The sequence below is a fragment of the Centruroides sculpturatus genome, unplaced genomic scaffold (genome assembly GCF_000671375.1).
Source record: "Centruroides sculpturatus isolate CEXI.00-Female unplaced genomic scaffold, Cexi_2.0 scaffold271, whole genome shotgun sequence".
Taxonomy (NCBI): domain Eukaryota; kingdom Metazoa; phylum Arthropoda; class Arachnida; order Scorpiones; family Buthidae; genus Centruroides; species Centruroides sculpturatus.
This window is the reverse complement of record NW_019384474.1, coordinates 75,460-99,322: the sequence shown is the minus strand read 5'-3', so window position 1 is coordinate 99,322 and position 23,863 is coordinate 75,460. Positions and strand designations below refer to the sequence as shown.

At 27.8% G+C, this 23,863-nt stretch overlaps 1 protein-coding gene across 2 annotated transcripts in view; it reads right to left on the bottom strand.

Annotated features, from left to right (window-relative positions):
- LOC111621262 (serine/threonine-protein phosphatase 2A regulatory subunit B'' subunit beta-like) overlaps positions 1-23,625 on the bottom strand; it is a 33,318-nt gene extending 9,693 nt beyond the window's left edge. Inside the window, exons 1-5 of one of the 2 annotated variants that reach the window (XM_023363346.1) lie at positions 22,447-23,625; positions 14,418-14,648; positions 13,468-13,571; positions 8,307-8,409; positions 855-929 (exon numbers count right to left, since the gene is read on the bottom strand). In XM_023363346.1, coding sequence (XP_023219114.1) covers positions 855-929; positions 8,307-8,409; positions 13,468-13,571; positions 14,418-14,648; positions 22,447-23,298 — 1,365 coding nt within the window. In that variant the 5' untranslated portion in view covers positions 23,299-23,625. Of the gene's footprint in view, positions 1-854; positions 930-8,306; positions 8,410-13,467; positions 13,572-14,417; positions 14,649-21,367; positions 21,642-22,446 lie in introns of those variants that run through there. The other variant, XM_023363347.1, reaches the window with a different exon arrangement.
- Between the last annotated feature and the right edge of the window lie 238 nt (positions 23,626-23,863).

Below are 23,863 nucleotides of genomic sequence, written 5' to 3'. Positions count from 1 at the left end.
CAATAATTTTATTTTAATTTTGATAAAATATGAACAACATGAAATAAGAAAAAAAAAAAAGTTTATTAATTAAAAAAAAGTGTTAAACAAGTGATACTCAACAGCTGGTGGGATCAAATGTCTCACCGGTTATTGAGAGTTTCTGGTTGTTTCGTCAAAATACCAGAATAGTGTGTCAGAGTTTCTGGTTGTTTCACCAGAAACTCTGACTCACTACTTAGAAAGAAATACATGTCTTGACCAACATATCTTTCTTTTTGCCAATCCTTGCCATCCTCCTTATTATCCAAAACTAAGATTCCTTTTCTCCTCCCTACAATCCTCTGTTCTTAGCCCTTTGTTTAATTCTATTCTGAAAATTATGCAGCTTTTGAATGTTTTAACTTGAAACCAGTTTGTTGAACCTTTATGACACTGAATCTTTGCACAGAACAATTTTTTGTATGCTTGCTCATGTACAAGCATACACCATATTGTTTCATATTTAAGATTACTTTCTCCCATACCTTCAAATTTAAAATTGAGTTGTCTTAAATTCTGGATATCCTTTGCCATTCATAAAGTCTGTAGACAATGGAAATTTTATATTCTCTGTTTAATCATACTTCACTAATGTGTTTACTTCTTAATAAATTATTTTAAACTATATTTATTTGTAATTATCACCAAAATTTTTCTCAAAAAGTCCATTTTTAAAAGTGGATTGCATCTAAAATTTTTGGGAATCTTATCTTTATATATCAATACGTGGGCATCTTATCTGTCACATATTGAAATCCATTTTTTTTTTTTTTAAATTATTAAAATTTGCATTTATTTTATATTTGTTAAGAAGAAACTAATAGGTTTCTTACCGTCTGAATATATCTTGAATGAAATTCTGTTGCTTCCTTCAGAAAAGTCAATCCAGGATGAGTGTCAATGATATCCTGATAACAAACACCACATCGTTAAGGCTACACCTAAATAAGAGCCTTAAATTATTTATGCGTAAAATATACAAATATTTAACTTGCTTTATTAAAGGCTTAGTTACATTTATTATGGTTACAGAAAAAAGTGGAAGATCAAAAATCAACTACCAGTCGAAGACCAATTGCAATTACGAGATAGGAAGCTACGACAAAGGAAATTCTATTTACAAACATAAATCCTATTAACAATAACAGAAGCAAAAGTTTTAATTAGCCAAAATAATTTTTCAAATGAAGCTTAAGAACAGTGATAATTTTAAAAGTTGGAAAAAATATTATAGAAAAAAAATTATTACAAGATTTAGATTACACTTTAAGTGAATTTGAATTTTGATTCTTTTGGAACAGAATGTATTAGTTTTTAAAAGAATTTTAGTCATCCATTTATTCTTTGTGTTTGTGCCTCCAAAGATAGATTTTTGTAGTCCTAAAGTGCACAGAATGAAAGATGTGTTAATAATTATTCTTGAAACCGAGCGTTTCCGAATTTTATTGCCATGCTTTAGACTCATCTAAAGATTATCTAATGATTAAAACAAATTCATTGGTCATGAAAAATTAATTTAGTAGTAATAATTTGAGCAGGAAAGTTAATAATTATTAAGTAGTTTTTAAAAAATATTGCTTTAAAAAATATATTTTATTATTCTGAATATTTTTTTACTTTGACAACAATAAAAATTAACTTCTTTACTTTATAAAATATAAGGATGTAATTTATATTTTTACATTACAATGTAGTAACATGATGACGTTCAGTACTGGCGAATTTTTTGTGATGTGTATTTATTTTTTGTTGAATTAATAAGTCATGTATTTTTTTGCAAAATCTTTCAGGATTTAATTATAATTATAATCGATGGGATAGAAACAAATCCTGGCTCTACTTCCTGTACTACTACTGATAATATTTCAAGTCATTCTTCTACATTGGTGTATAAGCATCAACATTCTTCTAGCAAACCAAATCTCAAAAGTGCAAAATCAGATTTTTCATCTTCATCGGAATGTTGAAAATGACCTTTGCAAGCAATCTTTTCAGTTTTAGAGAACAGATTTGACCATTTTTTGAGACCAAATGAGGTCACTGCAAGAATAGAAACATTATTGGATTTACATAAAGATCATGAAGAACCTTAAATGTCTCAATTCAAAGTGAAACTGGAGTAGTTTTCTGATTTTAATGATCAAGTCCACAGTAAGCTGAACCTTAATTTATTTCATTTAATCAGCCTTGCTAGCAACTCAGGAAAATTCAATGTTATAATTTTGGGGTTACAAATTAACAACAAAAACATGTCCTGTGCTGTTCAGGAGTTGTTCTCAGTTATTTTAAAGAGATGATGATAATGTAATCTCAATAGGGAAAATTTTGAAATTAAATAGACCAGACATGTTTTTAATAGAATTGTTATCATTAAAAGGTAAGAGTATCGTGTTTAAAAATTTGAGAAATTTGCAAGACTCCGCAAAACAAAGTTAAGATTTTGGAGATTTGTGTTGGCATTCAAGACTGAGATGCAAAACCCTTATACTGTATTTTCAAAAGTATAAAGAAGAAAACAAAGTTTTTGAAAGTTGATATTTTAATATTAAAAAATGAAAAATGCCTTGACTTAGAAGCAAGCAAACTGGTAAAATTGAATTTTTTTTTATCACAAATAGATTAGTGAACAACATTGACTTATCCCACATAAAAAATTTTTTTCCTGGAATTGTCAAGGGATGTAATTTGCAAGATAAAGAATTTGTTAACTTGTTTTCCACCTTTGATATCTTAGAACTGACTAAAACTTGGTTAACTTTCTCATTTAAAACTGACTAAATTTAATTAATCTTGTTATACTGGTTTACAAGAGTTTGGCTACCAAAATTCCAGGACCTGATAGACCCTCTAGCTTGCTATTTCTATTTGTAAATAAAACTAGAAGATATTAGCTGCTCTCACCTTGTTTGATAATTTTATGGTGTCTAGGATTCACTTGAATAAAAACAAATTATCAGGTAGACAAGAGCTTGTTATTATTCTGTACCATCTATATAGTTTCATATTTAAATATTAAATTGACCAAATGGAGGATTTAACAGAATATACATTAGGAAATAAACTTAGGGTATGAATATTGGGCAATTGTGATTCCAATGCAAGAATTGATGCAGTGATGGACTGTCATAACAGTATGTTACCTTTAATGACTTCATCTGGTTATAAAACCAATCCAGATATTATTGATTTAATATAATCTAGATTGGATTCTGAAGATGGACAGGTAAGTTCAAAAACACTTAATTGTGTGAGTAAAAATAAATCTATTTTATAGTTCCAATAAGAAGAAAAGTAGAGTTAGTAAGATCTTTTAATTTATACATTATCAATAGCCACCACCCAAATGACTATGCAAATTTTTATTTTATTGCTGAAATAAGTCTCTCCATTATTGACTTGGTAGTTTTAAGCCCTAGACTAATAGATTCCAAGATTTTTTTAATGTCATGGATGACTACAATTCCAAGCATCTTTTTCAGTTATTGTGAAATTGTCTTTAGAGATGAAATATACCAAAACAATACAACTAGCCTATGCACAGGAAACCAGAAAAATTAATATGACAGCATACTCTAACATAAGTTTGATTCAGTCAACTGCAGAAAAATGTGGTATGAAACTTAAATTCAGAAAAATGAATCATCACTGTGTTTACCTGGTTTGATAATGATTGCAGATCATCTAAAACACAGAAAAATAATGCTTTAAGACAATTTCAGAAATATAAAAATAAAGAAACTCTTGAATGTATTGTAAGTTAAAAAAGAAATTTAATTCATTTAGTAATGCAAACTGGAAAAAAATAAACACTTGGAGGAAAAATATCAAAAATTTAAGAGTTTTGGACAATAATAAACAGATAAATTAACAGACCAGAGTGCTTGATTAAATCTCACTGGAAACATGAACTGAGTACTTAAAATCAAGTTAATACTTACCAACCTACTTTGACATGTTGCAAAAAAATTTTTATTCTAATTTAGATGACCCTTTTTTCCTTCGAAGAATTAAAACAACAATTGAACCAGGATCAACTCCAGGTTCTAAAAAATAATAGTAGTAGTGCCCAAACTGTGATCCCAGGCCAAATCTAGTCCATGGCACATATTAATCCATCCTGAAAAATCTCTGACACATCATTTATAAAATGATAGAAATAGACCTACTTTTAGTATATATGGAATATACAAAATATTTCTGGCCTGTGCACAATTTCACATGCCAATTGAAAAGTTTGAGTGCCAATGGAATAAAGAATGAATTTATTAAATATCTATCACAAGAGATTCTAATGTTATTAGACCTGTTTAATTTTTTTCAAGAATATGCTATTGTTTTCAACTTCATGGAATAATATTTTGTATGGAATGGAATAATAATATGTAGTATTGAAAATGATATCCAAAAGGAGACAGACTGGACCCTAGTAATTATGGACCAATAACTAAATTGTTAAATATCTCAAGAAAACTTTTCTCAACACTTCTGAAATTAGTTAAATGCTTAGCTACAGGAACCTGACATCATCATTAGATACCAAGGAGCATTTATTTCCCAAAAAACAACAGCTTATAATGTTTTTATATTAAATGAATGAAACATTGATAAAGAAACAAAGAAAACTCTACATATTATTTGTTGACATGAGAAAGGCATTTGACAATGTGAATCATTATTTTATGGGACAAATTATGTAAAATGGGAATTTCTAAATCTTTCATAGTTGTTACAAAATTCTTTAATAACTTATTAACAAATTATTACAGATCGATTTTATGCAAATTAGATGCAGTCAAATAAGGGATTGTTATAAACAGAGCCTCTCAGTCCTTTATACTGTATATAAATGACTTGCTAGAGATACTGGATCTAATGGAATTATCATGGATTGTTTAGTTTAGAGCAAGATCTACAATGTTTCCTATATGTTGACAATTTATCACTCTTAGCTGATTCCAAAGCCACATTGCAATGTAAAATCAACCTTCTACAGGAAAAAATAAAACATTTTTTGATTAATGTTCAAAAAACAGAGGGTTTAGTATTTTAGAACACTGGAAAACTACAAAAATCCAACAGAGTTTTTATTGATAAAACAAATTCAATTTGTTTTTTAGATCAAATATTTGGGAATTGAATTTTCCAGTTCTGGATTCTTTAATTATCATTTTGATTATGTTTTTATGAACATCAAACAAAAACCAAATCTACTAATTGAACTACAGACAAACACGAAGCTAAACTCTGTCAGAAATATTTTGAAACTCGATGCTATGCTTACAACTAAATTAGATCAGTATAATTTTTAAACAATATAAAATTTAAGGTGAATTAATTATTACAGAAAAGAGCCTAAATTTAAAATTAAGCATAATTATAACTGAATAAAAATATGGATATTATATTCTATTCTATTCTAAGAAAATTATTTTGTAATTAAGTCTAAAAGCATGAGAAAGTTTTAAGAATAGAATAAAAGAACATATTACAAATATATTGATCAAGTACAGATGTAAAATAATTTGTTTTAATTCATTAATCTTATTAATCAATAATTATTAACATATAGTTTTAATTTTATGTCAATTTTATGCCATAAGCACTTTATACTATATTCAACAAAAATTATTTTAAATATCGTTATTAATTTGAATTATTTAATTATTAAAATTGAAATTAATAATTTTAACCTTAACTTGTTTAAAAATATTTAAAAAATAAGAAAATTTTCATGTATTTTTCTTCAATAGATACTGATTATTTTAACAACTTTAAACAAATATTTAAAAAGAATTCTTGCTAAAAGCATTGTTTATATTCTCTTTTCTTTTTCTAATGTAAAAGTAAATGCAATATATAAACAAACTAATTCAACAAAAATAAATGTTTGCTTTATAAACATTAACAATTTATTTACAAAATTTAAAGCAAGTTAAATCTATTAACAACATACTAACAAATATAAATATCTGTAATAACATTTAATTTTTTTAAAAGTGTGGAATATATAAATATAATTAATTAATATTTAAAAAAATTTAAAGATAATAATAATTCTAAAAAATGGCATCTGTCTGATACAGTGTTGTTATTTGAAATTTGTTTTTATTTGATTCTTTATCTTAAAAATGATTGATATGTTTTGAAACAATATAATAAAAAGTTTTTCTAGTAATAAGAATTTTTTTATAAACTTTATAGAATATTTTAAATGTATTTAAATTGATCTGAATTTTAAACAAATCAAATTGGAAAATATTTTCATAATAGGAGAGATGACAATAATTTCAATTGTTAAAAATTTTAAAATTTTGAAACAAACAGATTACTCATCACATTATTCTATTGGAAAATTTAATATGATGTCATCCTTACAAAAACACTTAAACAAAAATAACAGCTATTTTTAGAGTCAAAAATCTATACATTTTGGTTCTATATATATTGATTTGTTCCTTGTCACAGTTACTTCTTCATATGTAAAAATGCATTATAAAAGAATTTAATCTTAAAAAAATAATAATAAATTTGAATAGAATATCAAATTTTGACCATATAAGATTAAATTTATATTTAATATATTTGGATTTTCTTTAGTAATTCTGACAATCAATATTTTGATTAAGAACCAGTCTTTTGAAAAGGTTACATTTTGTAATCAAAATGAAAATAAATATGTTTTAAATTTGAAAATTTTTTGTGTCTTTGTTTAAAGATCATTTTCTTTGAAAGTTTGTCTTAAATTCTAAAAACATTTCAAGAAAATTGTAAAGTCAATAATTGTTTAACATGCAAAAATTGTTTATTGGATCAAAGAAGAAATAAACATTAATTTCCTACGTTCATCAGCAGATAAGAAAGCATGAAAGACATTCAAGATCCTTTTATTTGATTACTTTTTCATTTTGTGCAAGTTTTTTTCTTTTTGTGAATTTCATTCTTGGATGAGATTGACTAGAGATCCAAAAATACTATGAAATTAATATTTATTTCTTATTTGACTCCAATAAAGCAGTGTTTTGTAATCTATTTGAAATTGAGAGTATTAGTGTTAAGTTTCTACAGTTTTATGACTAATTTTAATCTATGATATGAGGAAAACACTTATCACAGAAAGCATTAGGGACTTAAAAAATTTTTTCAAAAATAAAATTTTAGCACATTTTTTGCCAAAATCTCCATAGAGCACTTTCTAGATTAAAAATATAAATGTCTGTAAGACTTATTTAATAGTACTTTCATAGAATGGAAAGTATTTCTACTGTATAAGGTATTAAAACATATTTGAAAATTCCTAGTTACTAGGATTGCAGCAGTTACTGAAATTGTTAATGAAATATTACCAGTATATATGTAATGAATTTAAATATTCTAATTAAAATATTGATAGTCTTCCATTAGGATATGTAAAATTTTCAGTTTTAAAGATGTCAAATTAAAGAATAAAATTGTATAAATTTATAAATCTTTTTGTAATGTTAACAATAAATTTTAAGTATTAATTTTATAAAATTTAATATCAGTAAGTTATTTTACTTGTTCAGTCTGTATCTATATATGTTTCAATTCATTAAAAAAAAATCCAAAATTTTTATAACGATTCAAAATTTTGAATTTTTTTTTTAATGAAAAGGAAAATATTTATTATAATCTAAAATTAACTAATATTATGCTTAGGTTTTTTTAAATTTTCAGAGTAAACAATTTAAAATATTGAAATTTATATTTTATTATAATATCAATTATATATGAACAATCTCAAGAACCCAATGCATTAATAACCATCCAACCATCAGACAAATTAATTTAAATGTGTCTGGAAGGGAAGAGTCGCTCAGAGGTCTGGGTGACGTAACTGTTCAGTGCAGCACACAAGTGGAGGTTGCAGGTTTGACTCCTGCTCTGGGTCAATTCTTTTCTTTCAGACTATCCTAAATTACATTAAATTATAGTTACTACTTTCGTTAAAAGATGGTGCCTAATGTCTACCTCTAATTTCTAATTATTAATTGTAATATAATATTGCCCGATAAGTTTGGCTGATGGTTGGATGATTATTAATATCAATTATTAACAAGGAAAACATAGTTAATATTATTTAAAAACATTACATTTTAGGTTCATAAAATAATAATAAAAAGTTTAACTTATATTAAAATTTACTTACTTTAATCTTATAAATGCATTTTCTAAACATTTAACCTCTTAATTAAATACTTAATTCATTAAAATATATACATATGAATATACTATACACAAACTCTTTAAAATATTAAGTCAATAACCTGCATCATAGGAATAAAATCTTCAGGCAGAAGATAATTTCTTGAACCACAAGAGAGAATACAGATGAACTGAGATGGCTCATCATAACAAATATTAATTATTCTTGAAATAGAAAAAAAAAATTATTTTATTAATAAACTTCAAATAATTAATTTTAACATACAATGATTTTCCTATTCTTATTTTAAAATATAGTTTAATTTGCATTAGAAATTTGAGTTTTAATAATACATACACAATAGAAATTTAATAAACCAATATTATATATATACAGGGATATGCAAAAATAAGTACAGTGGTACCTAGGTATACGTCTGCTTTAGAATACGTCCAATTCGGAATATGTCCTGTTTGGACGAAACAAATTTTGCTCGGTATACGACTTTTGTTCAGTATACGACATAATTCAATTATACACGCCATCAATGAACAAGTAGCACTATCGGTGTACTAGACCAGACTAGACGTTCGCGGTGCAACGGTTTATAACTTTGTTAAATTTCTTCTGATTTTAATTCGTAAGTAAAATTTTATTATTTTTATTAATCATGAATCCCAAAAAGGCAAATGAAAAGCGACAGAAAACTAAAAAAATGACTAGAATTACAATGGAACTGATAAAAGAGATTGTTGAGAAATACGAAGGTGGCACGCGTGTTCGAGATTTTAACTGTTGTCTACCGTATTCCGAGAACAACGATATGGAAAATCGCGAAAAATAAAGACATTATTAAATCTGCTAACATTGCGAAAGGGATTAAATCAATTTCTAAACAGAGATCGAAGACATTAGATCATGTCGAGAAATTGCTTTTGCTTTAGATAACTGAAAAACAGTGCTGGAGACAGCGTATCAGAAGCAATTATTTGCAAGAAAGCTAAAAAGATACACGCTGATCTCACGAAAAATCAAGCAGGAACTAGCCAGGAAAGTGAGGTGTTTAAAGCCAGCCATTTTTTTTACATGAGAACGGATTAATCATTTTTACATTACTTCTTATGGGAAAGATTGGTTTGGTATACGTCCAATTCGGTATAAGTCCAAACATCAGGAACGGATTAAGGTAGTATACCGAGGTTCCACTGTATTTATTTTTTATTACGAAAAAAATATGCATATGATTACTAAGATAACTTTATTAAGTATGACACACAAATTACAATTAAGTACACACTCTTTTAAGTGTTCAAATTTTCAGCTTTCAGTATTCAAACATTCCTGTAGTAATTTCTACACTCACACACATTTCAGTGCAAAATTCTTTATTGTCAACAGTTTCTTGACATGCTTCTCTTGTGAACTGAATCATGTCATCAACAATGCATAGTTTTTGTGAAAATATTTTATTTTTGATAACACCCAAAACAACAAGTCAAATGGGTGAGGTCTGGTGTTCATGGTGGTCTCTTTAATGTATTGTAAATAAGGAATGCAAAATAATAAAGAATTCTGTATCAAACAACTATATTTCACAGATTCAAAACTGTACACCAACTTTTGCACCCATCTGTACATATATAGCCTAATATTAATATTTATAATATGATGAATAAGTTACAAAATAATGGAGAAAATGGACTAAACTGACAATGGAGATGTATTTTTTTTACAGTATTGTTGAAACAGAATTCTTAATCTTAACCTCTCTCTAGCTAAACTTTAATAAAAACTGTCATCAAAATTAATTTACATAATAGTAAAATTTACAAGAATATTTTGCTGATTTTTACTATTTTATAAATGTGTTATGATGATAGTTCTAACAGAAATTTAACTAGAGGAAGAATTCAAATTTTTTAATTCCATTAATAAAATATATATCATATGAATTTAGTACTTTTTCTCATTATTCTAAAACTCTTATATCAAATTTTAAACATATTTTTTACAAAATAATGGTTTATTAAATCCATGTAATCAAGGACATGACAAAACAATTTCACAATTTATTATTATTTCATAATTTTTACTATTGATCAGTGTATTATTTTCAAATTACAATAAATAACCATAATAAACAGAATTATTCTATAAACTATGAAATTAATATAAACACAAATCTAGTTTCTCTCTGGTTACAAATTTTATTTAGATATTAAATAGAATGTGTAACTAGTTGTTTCAGTATATAGGATTAATGAAAATTCTTCAAATTTCTCAAATAAATTTAGAAACAGATAATATTGCAAAAATAATATTTCAAAAGAATATTTTTATGAAATATTTATTCTTTTATTGCTAAATTTGTTATGAAAAAAATTACTGTAAGATGATCTTACAATTTTTTTTGCTCAGTTTAACAAAGTAAATTTATTTTAAATGATTAAATATTTTATTTAATCATTCAAATATTGATTGAAAAATATTCGTTAAAATTACAAAATCATAAAAATTGTATTTCACATATACAATAAAGCATTGATTAGCTAAAATAATCAGAAATAAGAAAAAAATGTTATTAAAAGGAAACTTTATGAACACTTATATATCATCAAAATCAATAAAAATAATAGAATAAATCTAAATACTGACATATTCATCAGTGAGATCTGGCAACCATTACTTCAAAATTCTTAATTTCGAAGTAATGGTTGCCAGATTGTCAATTTAAGTTACCTTCCTTCCCCCTCCTTTATTATCCACTGCACTACTTAACATTCTGTTTCGATGCCATACATTCTATGTGCTGTGAAACATAAAACTGTAGGGTGGATAGGGCCAGCAAAGAGGTGTAAGCCTTTTGGATGGTTTTGCTCACTTTACAGTTTGGTTCTTTTTGTAATATTTCTACAATTTTTATTTGTAATATTTCTACAGGCTTTATTTTTAACCCTTTTATCCAATTTTAACAGCAGTTATTTTAAATTTACATAATTTTTATTCTTAATTTATTTTAGTTTCACTTGTTTTACATTCTCTCTTGTTTTGATTTTAAATCTACACCATTCATCCAGAAGTCACAAGTAAATATTGTTTCAGGTAACTTTAATTTTTCTCTGAGTTTTGAACATGTGTAAAACATTAAGTTTAATACAATTTATTACCCAGAATTTATAATTGTACAAAAAAGGATTGAAGAAGTGCAAATAGCCTGAAATGCATATCCAGTCCTTTGTACAAAAATATGTGATACAAAATAAAGTCTATTCTCTTCATCATGTGTGTTCCTGTATGATAAGTTTGAAATAACAATTTTGTGCTTTTTTCCCCCCACTGATAATATTTTTACTTTATTTAAGGTATTTAATTTTACTGTAATTCTAGTATAATAGTAAAAATAGGTTAAGACATCGAAATTTAATACAAATAATGATTAATCAGACAATTTTTTCATTATTTATGAAAAACAAACATTCCTCTTTCATTGCAATCTGCAATGCTCTGATGAAACATTGAATTCAAAGTAAAAAAATACATAATATTAAAATTAATATATAACGTACAGTGTTTATGTAAAAATTTATTAGTTTTTAAAACAAATCAATCACTTATTTTGCTTTGTTTTTACATAATATTTTTTCTTTTAACTCTGCTAAATCTCTGGCTTGCTTGGATCACCATGAGACTCAAAAAATCTGCTTTGTATTACATTTCTAATCATGTCAACAATGTTTCTAATGCATCAAATGCTTCCCAGTGTCTATGCACAGTAAAGCATTTGATTCATTAAATGCCTGTGTGACTCATTAATCATGTTTTTCTATTTGTACTGTAATAAATAAAACTTAACTCTAATGTGAATGATGAGATAATTCAATAGCAAGATTACAGAAAATTGCCAACAATTGTTACTATGTAAAAACTTTATAATTTATGGAATTAGTAATCTTCTGTTAATTGATTTTTCAAATAACTGATTTTAGGATAATCAATGCTTTTCTGTCTATATAATTACAAAAAAATTCTTAAAAATATTTTAATAATTATATTAATAAGCTTTTAAAATACAACAGGAAAATTTATATAATTAAAATTTTTTGCTTTTAAAATGCTTAGCTTCAGGTTACATTAATAAAATATAAAAATTAAAGTTTAAATTTTTAAATGCATTTAAATGATTACATGCTAATGTAAACTGAAAAAAGTTTTTTTAAAAAGCTGAAAATATTAGTTAAATAAATTTTTCTTGTCCAATTTCAAAAAGTTTTTGATATTTATTACAATGTATCTGGCATAACGTAAGCTTTAATATAAATAATAATAGTAATTATTAACTAATAACACTAATTTTACTTTTGCTAATAATAATCTGTTAATAGTACCAACCAAATTTTCAAAACCACCAAAGATAAATAGAGAAAAGGAATAACTAGCTTCAATCCAGCAATTAATTATAATTAACTAACAAATATTTTCTGTTGCATTTATTGGTCATCTTTAGATTTAAAATATCCCATATTCTAAATTTGAAGCACAAAGTATCATTTAATTACAAAGTAGAATTTCATGTATAAATTTGCTTTTTGTAACTGCTCATATTCTCCCTGTTACATATTGAAGTTACTAAATGTGATCAAAAACAATGTTTGTTATTTGATGATAATTAATTGCTGCATTACAGGTTATTGTAGTCTTTTCTATAAAAATTTCATTAAACTTACTGAATTTCGTTCAGATCTTTTTTACCTGTTTTTGCATTACAAATTTTAATATTAATTTACAAAGATCTGACATTAAAGATAAATTTAGTGTAACAGCAACAGAGTTAATAGATGTAATTAGAAGCCATTATATATCCAAAATAACCCATTATTTATTATGACTTCTCAATTTAGTGAATATAAACAGAAAATTTACTATTTTCTTAAAAGAATAAAGTTTTAATAATTTCTCTCTCAAATCTATAAATATTTTAAATCATTTTCATTAACATAATTCTAATTTATAGATTATGCATATTAATATTTTTTCTTTTAACTCTGCTAAATCTCTGGCTTGCTTGGATCACCATGAGACTCAAAAAATCTGCTTTGTATTACATTTCTAATCATGTCAACAATGTTTCTAATGCATCAAATGCTTCCCAGTGTCTATGCACAGTAAAGCATTTGATNTATTAAATATTTATGATAAATTAGCAAATCTAAATAATTTATAATATAAAATTTGTACTGTTTACCAATTTTGTTTTTGGAATTAATTCAGAATGTAAAACCTACCTCTTCCAAGAATCAAGGAAAGTATCACAGCAAACAAATCCAGTTTTTTCTCCACCAGCTGCAAGAAATAATGGAATCTTCCAGTAAAGAGGAAGACCACAAGCCTAAAAAGACATATATAGTTTTTCAATTATATTTTAAAACAAATACATATATAGTGTATATCAAATATTAAACTCATTAATTTTAAAGTAATAAAATAAAAATGACTTAATTCCTTTACAATTTCATTTCATTGGCATTTAGATTTAAACTGATATTTTTTTAAAATAATATTTTAAATTTTTATATTAATTCAATTTAAAAACGTTGGTAGTTTAAAATCAGAGGAGTAACTTTAAACTGTACATGCACAACAGCAATAAATAAAGAAAAACCTTTAAAAATTAACATTTTAGACAATCTTAAATGATCGTCTACAAGTCCAGAACATGAAGAGGATTATTTAAGACAATCACAGATGTTCATTCATTAAAAATTTTTGTTGTATTTAAAGATTTTTGTTTTGAATTATATTTATTTAGTTGAAGTGATTCCATGTTCTAAAATTCCTGCTTGGAATTTATTCTAGAAAACAATGGCGGCCAATGATGATGACTGGAAAGTTTTCTTAAAAATCTTCCTGGGATTTTTTTTTGTTTATAGCTATTGGTAATTTAAAAATAAATTAATAATATAATAATTAAATGTATCGGATTAAATATTAAATTATTTTTCTTTTTAAGGAATCAGTATTGTTTAATTTATTAATTAATAAGCTAAAATACTTAAAACAAATTTTATTACTTTAAAAAAATTATTTCTATACACATTTTATATTGTATTTTAAATGGGATTTTAATTATTATATATATATATATATGTATATATATGCAGATAATTTTATTATATGTATATAATAAAATTATCTGCATGTTTTTTACTTTCAAATATATTCTAAACACATTTACCTTTGCAATTATTCCAAACTGTTCCCTGAGAACTTTACGTTCAGGGAAATTAAGGAAAGTGGCCGTTATCTTTCTCAGCTGTTCGTCAATTGCATATGTTGATTTTGGATGACCGTGAGGAAAGTAAAATCTTGGAATATTGATAGAACATGATGTAATGTCTGGTGGAAGTTGATACAAGCTGGAGAGATGAAGCTGAACATTTTCTTTATCTTTATAGTTATATAAAGACTGAAAAATTTATTATAATAATTATTTTTTAGCAGATTTTATTAAAATTACAAAAAAAATAATCAATTATTTCATGTGAAAACTTTTAACAAGCATATTTTAAATAAATATGTAGTATTTTGCATCTAGATAATAATGAGAAGGTTTTATTAATAATTAATCATGTAAGCCTTCAAGGGAGGCATTCACTAATGAGAAAAGCAAAATAACAAAGTATTTTGCTAGCATATGGCATTTAAAATCTTTTAAAATGATAATTTAATTTGTTTTAGTACCAAAACAATTACATGTTATTTGGTATTTTTATAAAATAAATCTAAATTACATACATATTTTTAAATTAAACATCTTTTTTGAACAAAATAAGATCATTTTAAGTCCAGAAGGTTAAGTTAAACAAACAAAATTCAACCTTGATAATAATTTATTCCTCAGATTATACTTTTAAAATATTTTAAAGATATTAAATCAATTTTAAATAGATGTATAATTTTTTGACTTAAAGTTTTTCATTTGTTAGATGTTTTTGAACCTGAAATTGTAGAATTTACTACTCGGAAAACTATCCTCTTAACCCGTTCAGTGTATAATTCATATTGTGTTATTTAAGCTTGAACTGTAATAGAATAACAGCAATCTATTTTAAAAGATTCAAATTTTATGATAAATAATTCAATGTTTAATTCTTAAAGTGTTCTTCATATAAGGAAGTGACAAAATATTGTTTGATTAAGGCAAATGAATCTTTGGCTATCCTCTGCCATGAAATGAAGCAATCATTTGCTTTATAATAATATTTGAAGAACTTTATGAATCATATAAATCTATTGATGAAACTGTTTCTGATTCATTTAAAATTTGTTTTATGATATTTAATAATTTGAAATTCAAATTAGACATAATGACCTTCAATCTAGCAGAAAATTACAACTACATTAAAGATTATTTGTTCTTCAGTTTGAACCTTATAATGGTCAATTAAGATGATCAAAAGTATCAGTTCATTGCAAATTATGGCTAGACTAAAGGTTATCGTCTTCAATTAAGTCATCCAATTTAAATATTTCTGGATTCAATTATTAAATTATACAATAATTTAATAATTTAAGAAATAAAAAATTATTAAATATAAAATTACTTTCACATTTAACAATTTTCACAAAACAAAAATTATTATAATTTATTTTCTCTTTTATAATAAACTGCATTTCAGTTACATAAATTTACTTCTATTTTAAATCAACTGACAAAGATTAAACAGAAATTCAGATTTGTTTTTAATTTTTTAAACATAAATGTCTTCTCTCTAAATTATTATGGAAGAAAACTAGATTATGACTGTAAAAATTATTTAATCTTCTATTATATTATCTTTAAATTTATTTACAGTATTCTATTGCATTTATAAGTGTTCTTAGCCAAAAACATTATCTGAAGATCAGATCTAATGGACTTTGAAAACAGTAATCAGTTAAGTTCTCTTTGATTTCTTATGTATGAAATAACTGATAACAGATTCTGAATAACTTGACTAATTTATAATTTAACTACAATAAACTCTTGATATAGTGACTGCTCAATATAGTAAACAATATAATTGGTCCTTGCCATTCTTTATATACACAGTAAACTCTTGATATAATGATTGATTTAATTCAGTTCTTTGACAATTCACTCTATCAGGATTCCACTGCATAATGAACAAGTAGCTTGTGCTGCAGTTCTACTACAAACAGTAGTTTTTAATTAATTATAAATTACTGTGCACTCTCGCTAATCTGAATTAATTATTGCATAGGGTCATTTGGATTAGTGGGAGTTGTATAACAAGGACTGCAAAAAAAAAATTTGACATTTTTAAAAATTAATCTGCAATTTCTTTCTATTTTGGTTAGAATATCAATAGCAAAAATAAAATAAAAATATTGGTTTGAATCTGAGATATTAATAATATACTGTAATTTAAAATATTTGAATAAGATTCATTTATAGAGGAAATCATTTAAGTTACTTTAAAATCAACTCTCTCAAAGAATTGCATTCCAAAATTTTATTTTTAACTGTTAAAAATATCTGAAGAGAAACGATTTTAACGGTAATGATCAAGGAAAAAGTATGCGACAAAAATTCACTTCCAAAAAATGCTTCATGAATGATTAATAAGAAAGTTATGAATACTTTTATAACAAATATTTTATTCAATCCTTTGATCTAGTTTAATTTGCCAAATATAACACAAAGAAAACCATATAACTTTCAAATCCCAATATTGAGGTCATATTAATTAGAGCTATTCAAAAACCACAATTAATTTGATTCTATTCTTGAATCTTCTGATTATAATTGTACATATTGAATTCTCTTCTTAGAAAGATGTTAAAAAAAACTTTTACTTTCAGATTAATTAAATTAATAATAATGATGTAAATGAGCTGCAAAACTTAATAAACAGCATCAAAATATAAATCCTTACATAAACTGGATGTGTAACAAAGAAAAATTATGTTTAAAAATGAACAAACAAGTTGACAAATCTGAAAGTGTAGATCTTATCGCATATCAAAAATTATTCCATAAACAAACAGTCAAATGAATTTAGTAATTCAACCAGTTATGCATTTGACATAAATCGAATAACCAGGATAGGAGCCAAATTCATGTCAAAAATAAAATTAAATAGAATTTAATTGATTAAATTAAAATTTTTATTTTTTCTTAGACTTTTTTCCTTAAGTAGAATGAACATATGGTTTGTGTTTTAAGACTTGCACTTTAAATACTATATGCTTATTAAGAGTAATAAAATTTAGTCAAAAATTCATTAAAAAATTATCTTTTAACTCTCTCCACTCAGCAGGCACTGAGAAGACAAAGTAGTATATATATATATAAGAAAATTTTTTTTATTTGTCTGATAATGTATGTTACAAATCATCATTGCCAGTTTAAATTTTATTATATTATTTACTTTTTAGAAATTTTTTCATAACTTATCGATTTTTTAAAAGATGTTAAATAAAAATTTGAATATATAAATCGTCAATAATTGGGGAAAAAAGAAAAAAAAACATCATCAAATTATACTTGGAATTTCATTACATTTCTGTTTGTTTCCTAAATTGCAATGTTAGGAAACTTTTTAAAATTTATGAGGAAATTTTTTGCATGCAACATATTAAAACATGACCTATTAATCATCAAAACATTGATTAAAAAAGAAGCAAGCTATCTTAAGGAATTATTGACAGAATATTTTTCGGGTGACTTGGAGTACAGTTGAATGACTCCTACTTTTACGATTCCACATTACTTTATTTCCTTCATGTTCAAGATAGCTGTTGTATGCATCTACCAATGCTAAGTGCAAAACAGTTATTTTTATTACTAAATTTATAATTTAAAAACAATAAAATATTTATTGCTTTTCATTTCCGAACAAAAAAAAAACTCTTGTTTCTTGCCTATTTCTTAAATTTTCATACACTATCATCGTTTCACTTTGTCCATTTTCTCTAAAGTAACAAAATATTACTTCTAGTACTTGTTATTCAGCGGTTTCTTCTATGATTTTATTTATAGAATGTTATGAATTATAAATTAATTATTTAAAATAAATTATAAATAATTCATTTTAAAAATTTACTTTGTTTTTTTTATTTAAAAGTTTGTTAAAATAATATATATAAATAATAGATATGTTATGGACAAAGTGATTAATCGGGCATTATNTATATATATATATATATATATATATAAACTTTCCTTGTGTAAATAAATAGTTTTTACTCTATTGAAAAATTAATAAAGCTAGATTTCATATTTCTTTTGTATTATTCCAGATTAATATAAAAGTTCTAGTTAGCAGTGATTTGAATCTGAATTACTTTTGATGCCTACAACTTCTAGAAAACACACTTGAAGCTAATTCTTAAGTAATATGAACTAGGAACACACAATATAAGACAAAAAAATCAAACTATAAGCCACATGACCAAATTATATATTAGCATTAATCTCATTTTATTAAAAACTTTTGATAAATATAATAATTTTTTAATGCCAATATAAACTAATAGTTTGAAACATCTACAAAATTTGCATAGAAAACAATCACAAATTCCTATTTACATATATTGAAAATAAATGGCATTAAAATAATAAATTCAAGAACTTCAATGTAAAATAATATTGGGAATAGACAAATATTTTAATAATAGCCAAAGTAATAAAAATACCATTTTATCACTATTGAGATCATTGGCTCAACTTTTTAGAGTCACTAACTTACAGATATGGATCTAAAACGGGTCAAAAAACTATGGCCCGTGAGGTCAGTTCATCCGGCCTGCTGCCACACCATGCCACAAATGAGATAAAATATAATTATTTGTATGGAAATATCATGGATTGTAGATGAACTTACTACATAGAAAAAATTAAAATAAGTGCAAGTAAAAATGCCAGAAGTGGTCCAATATTATTTTTGCATCTGACAGTAATATAATTTTTAGGAAAATCAGTGAAATAAAAAATTCAGCAACTTTGAACATCAGAGTGCTTTTTGTGTAAGTACCTGCAAGGAAGTTTCAAAGAAAAAAAGTTTATGAGCTTGCTGCAGCAATCGTGTTTGTGTATTGGTAAATAAATATGTCGATTGTCTTTATTTTTTGTGTATTCAGTATAATGTATTGACCAAAATAGTTATGTGACCTAGTGCTTGTCATTCCTTCAGTTATGCAGACCACACTGGTTTATATATATATATATATATATAATGTAGTAGCACACTGTGAAAAAAGTTTGGTGACCCCTGATCTAAAACAAAAAAATATTAGTAAAGGCTTGTTCAGATACACACAGTAATTTGGTAACTTACCATGTGCAAATAATTAAATTTAGTCAAATAGTTTAGTGAAATGATTTACTAAACTATTTTTCCAAGCCAAGTAGCAGTTTCTCCCACCATCACTAACCAATTAAACACATCCAAACAGGAATGTTTTCACTTGAGTTCATTAGTTTGCTATTTTCTATAGTATTACTCAGTCAGTAGCAAATCCAGAAGTACCCAAAGGAGACTTAAGTCAAAAATTTTAAATATTTGCATACTTAGTAAAGTTTGACACCTTTCATCGTTGCACAACAATTGCATTGTGGATGGTCCAACAAATCATATTTGCCATCGTAAATGTTTTTACAAACAACATTTAGAAGTTTTCACAAATAAATTTTAAATTTTTGTGTAGACAGAGAGGGCTTAAGTCCTGTAGTCTTCTCATTTCCACTGTATTTAGTGCTGCACAAACATTTAAGTCTGTTCATCTCTAAGCTCATTACATGCTCTACTGTACTAGTCCAGACAGTTTAGTAGGAAGTAGCTACTAACCACTGACAAACTTACTAAATTTATCTGAACAAGCTTTAACAAGCAGAGACAGGACACAAATGCCTGAAAATTAGCACAGTCCCATGACTCCAGGACAGTGGTGTTTTTCAATCATTTTCACATTGCAGACTGGTGAACCAAGTAATTATATGTGACTACAAATTACATTTATTTATTACACTTACATATGCTTACCTAGAATACCATTTAAATGTCACCAATAATCATCTTTACAGCCTTCAGTACAGTCAAATGTATTTTGGCAGACCAGCACCGATCCACGAACCCACAGTCAAAAAACACCACTTTGGATTCGAGCCCAAGCGGTCCCAGCGGTCCCAGAAACTTTCACGGACCGGGGAACCATGCCAGGAAGACCCAGTTTTACGGATGGGCAGTCGAAAAACACCACTCCGGTAGACCCGAATCCAAGCCAGAGTGCTCCTGAAAGTTTTTGCAGACTGGGGAACAGTCTTTCCGGTACGGTTCCTCATCATCCACCCCATTAAAGATCTGGGAAAATTCCCATCTGCACCCACAACACAGAAAGAGTCAACGTCGACCATCATAACCCTGCTTTCACAATAAATTTGCCAAGAATAAATTTTGAGCTAGAACAGGACTCATAACTAGAGAAAAATAAATTTGTGGATTTTATTATTAAGTCATTTATAACCGCACAAATATGCTACGTTGGCGGTTTCCAAAGCGGATGCCGCCACCCCCGAAAAGCAGCGAGTAAATCCAAGGGCCAATAGAGCAGAATGGCAACCACGGGCAAGAGTCGGGCTCACCGACGACCTCTCCCTTTCCTCCTCTAAAACGGGTAAGAAGAAACATCGCATTTAACAGTTTCCGGACGACGTCGACCTTCAAACGTACGGTAGAAACGCAGCATACAAGGTCGGTAGAAAATCTCCACCAAGAATACTTCCAAACCTTTCTCCCCCAAGGGAAAAAGGGCGGGCGGCTCTGGGTGCCGAGTCTACAGAACCGAGGGAGCGGCGGCTCAAAAAAACTTTGGGAACCGCCGAGTCACATAATAAACCTAAACGGCTTACTCAGAGAATTTAATCGAATTGGCCATTAAAAACAATTTGAAGTGTGGGCCGTATATAGCAACTTAACTCGTACAACTACGCAATTACCGGCGTATAATCGCGCTTCGGGTATAAGAATTTGCACGGGTTTCCGGTATCGAGTCTCGGAATTCGGCAACCCGTGCCAAAATGCCGCGTAGGAGCGTATCCACGTCCTCTCGAATGCCAAAAAGCACTTATGAATGGAGGTTTAACGTTATATAATAAAGTCGTCTGTTCGTCATAACACTCACCTCGCTTCGTATCTGTCCGACGAGTGCCGATAACCTAACGCAAACGGTCAATGGCCAAAGTAATACCGAAGTAAACTGAAAGCAGACGGTAGCTATCAAAATAACCATCCGACAAACAACTGTCATCACACGGATTAAAAGAAATCATTCCATAAACTCCATATTCCGCCAGACGATAATCCCGGCGTATCTAGGATGGTTACCATAGCAACCCAAACATGGTCTCCGCAGTATTGTGGGAAAAACCACTACCGGGCGAATGCGTCATCGACCTTATTTCTATTATTATTATTATTATTATTATTTTTTTTTTTTACTATCTTAAAAATCGATTACTGTTTTTATATAATAATAATCCTCTTTAGTATAAACGTAATAATAATTTTAAAAAAATATATTATCTTCTGCACTACCGAGAGAAATAATAAGTGTGTTATTAAATGACGTAATGTAAAATGTACCCCGTATAAATTGTTTTATTATTAACTTTAGGAGTGGTAGAAGTATTAATAAAACGTTATTNTAGTATAAACGTAATAATAATTTTAAAAAAATATATTATCTTCTGCACTACCGAGAGAAATAATAAGTGTGTTATTAAATGACGTAATGTAAAATGTACCCCGTATAAATTGTTTTATTATTAACTTTAGGAGTGGTAGAAGTATTAATAAAACGTTATTTTAGTAAATTTAGGACGCCGTTTTTCCTTTAATTCCAATAATCAAACGTTGCGGAACGATAGTAAACGGCGCTTTTCTATTTTAATATTCTTCGTTTCGATGATCTGAATATTAAAAAATGTAGTGTGACGTAATTTCGATGTCATGGGAATTTAAATATTTGAATTTGACCACGTGGTTAAGGAGTGATGGGATAATTACGACGCTACTCACCTGTGATTTATGCTGCTTTTATTAGCGGTTTTTTACATTAGTAATTGCACGTTATGGCGCTAAATCGGGGCATGGTTGGAATGGAAAAAGTGGTTGTGACGTCACGCAATTTTAAATACTGTACTGTATTCGAATTTAACCACGTGACTTAGAGAGTAATACGGTAATTACGATACTACTCACCTGTGATTTATGTTGTTCTTGTTTATTAACGAGAAGGGCGGGCTTAATCTTAGTAGCTGTACGTTCGAGCGCTAAATCGGGACATCGTTCAAATTGTAGGACACGTTCGGCGACCGATCCTTTGCTTACTAAATTGTGACCGTGACGTTCTACTGGCGATCTTTCTCTTATGTGTTGCTTCTGAACAGATGTTAATTTGGGGTGAGGAATTGTCGTGACGTTCGACTTGCGCGTGTCACACGAGTTAGACTTTTCCAGTCCTTGAAACTTGGAGGACGTTGTCCTTTCTGGCACTTGGGGTACAATTCTTCTGTAAAGATCTCCATTGGGTTCCGTCGGATTTTGATGGTTCCTGTCGATTTTATCTTCTTTAGAAGACACCCGAATCTTGCTCGGTTTATAATCGATGCAATTCGAGTTCCACGTAACGCTATTTAAGGGTGTGGATCTGTCAGATTTGATGTGATTTTCGTTGAAATATTCTTTATCCCTCGTTACAGCGTGTTGCTTGGGTGTTGTTTTTTGAGTCTCCTTCCTGATTTTGTCCGTCTGTACAAAATTACTAACTACATCCCTCAATTGATCTTCGATTTCGCTGACTAACACGTCCCATGGGTCGTTAGGACGCGTGACAGCCGGAGGGAGCGAGAAAGGAGGAAGTTTTAACAAAGGTGAACAAAGTCCGTAATGTACTGCGTGACATTCCGAACTGGATAACTTCGATGGATCCGGACAACAGGGCTCGTGCTCCAACGCATGCACGGATCTACTACGCGATAGGTCAACAAGGGCACAGTTATACCACGTGACGCGAGATACCAACACTGTACATCCAGCACCGTCCTGATACATCGTTACATCTTACGGCGAGTGATTTCTTACAAAATGCGTCGTATCACCATTGATCCTATAGGGTAACTAAGGGAATGCCCCGACCTCCGTATATGGTAACATCACTGGTTAACTTGTTGGCTTAACTCCAGGTTTAATTTTACATCTGGCTCACACGGGGACACACACATACACACAACTCTCTAAAACGACAATCTCTCTCCCTCTCCCGCGTCTTGTCTGTAGGCCTGACCTCCAGGGAGGGCGGAGTTGCAGTCACTCCCTCCCACACAAACGGTCACATACAGGCAATCAACAACCATGTGAGGGGCTAATTGTCAAGCTGGTGAGAACTGCTCCATTCAGTCTAGTAGTGTGTTGCTATGTACTTTTAGCCATTACGGGGTGTGTGTGTATATACGTCTCGTTATCGACGCTTTAATGTATTGTTAAAGTTCACTAACTGCTCGTGTAATTTCGTACTTAACAAAAGATTTCATTTCGTCTACTTCCGGTACCATTTTTATATTCTAATAAATCGAAAATAACATTTTAAATACATTAGTGGGTGGTCCGACTACGTCCT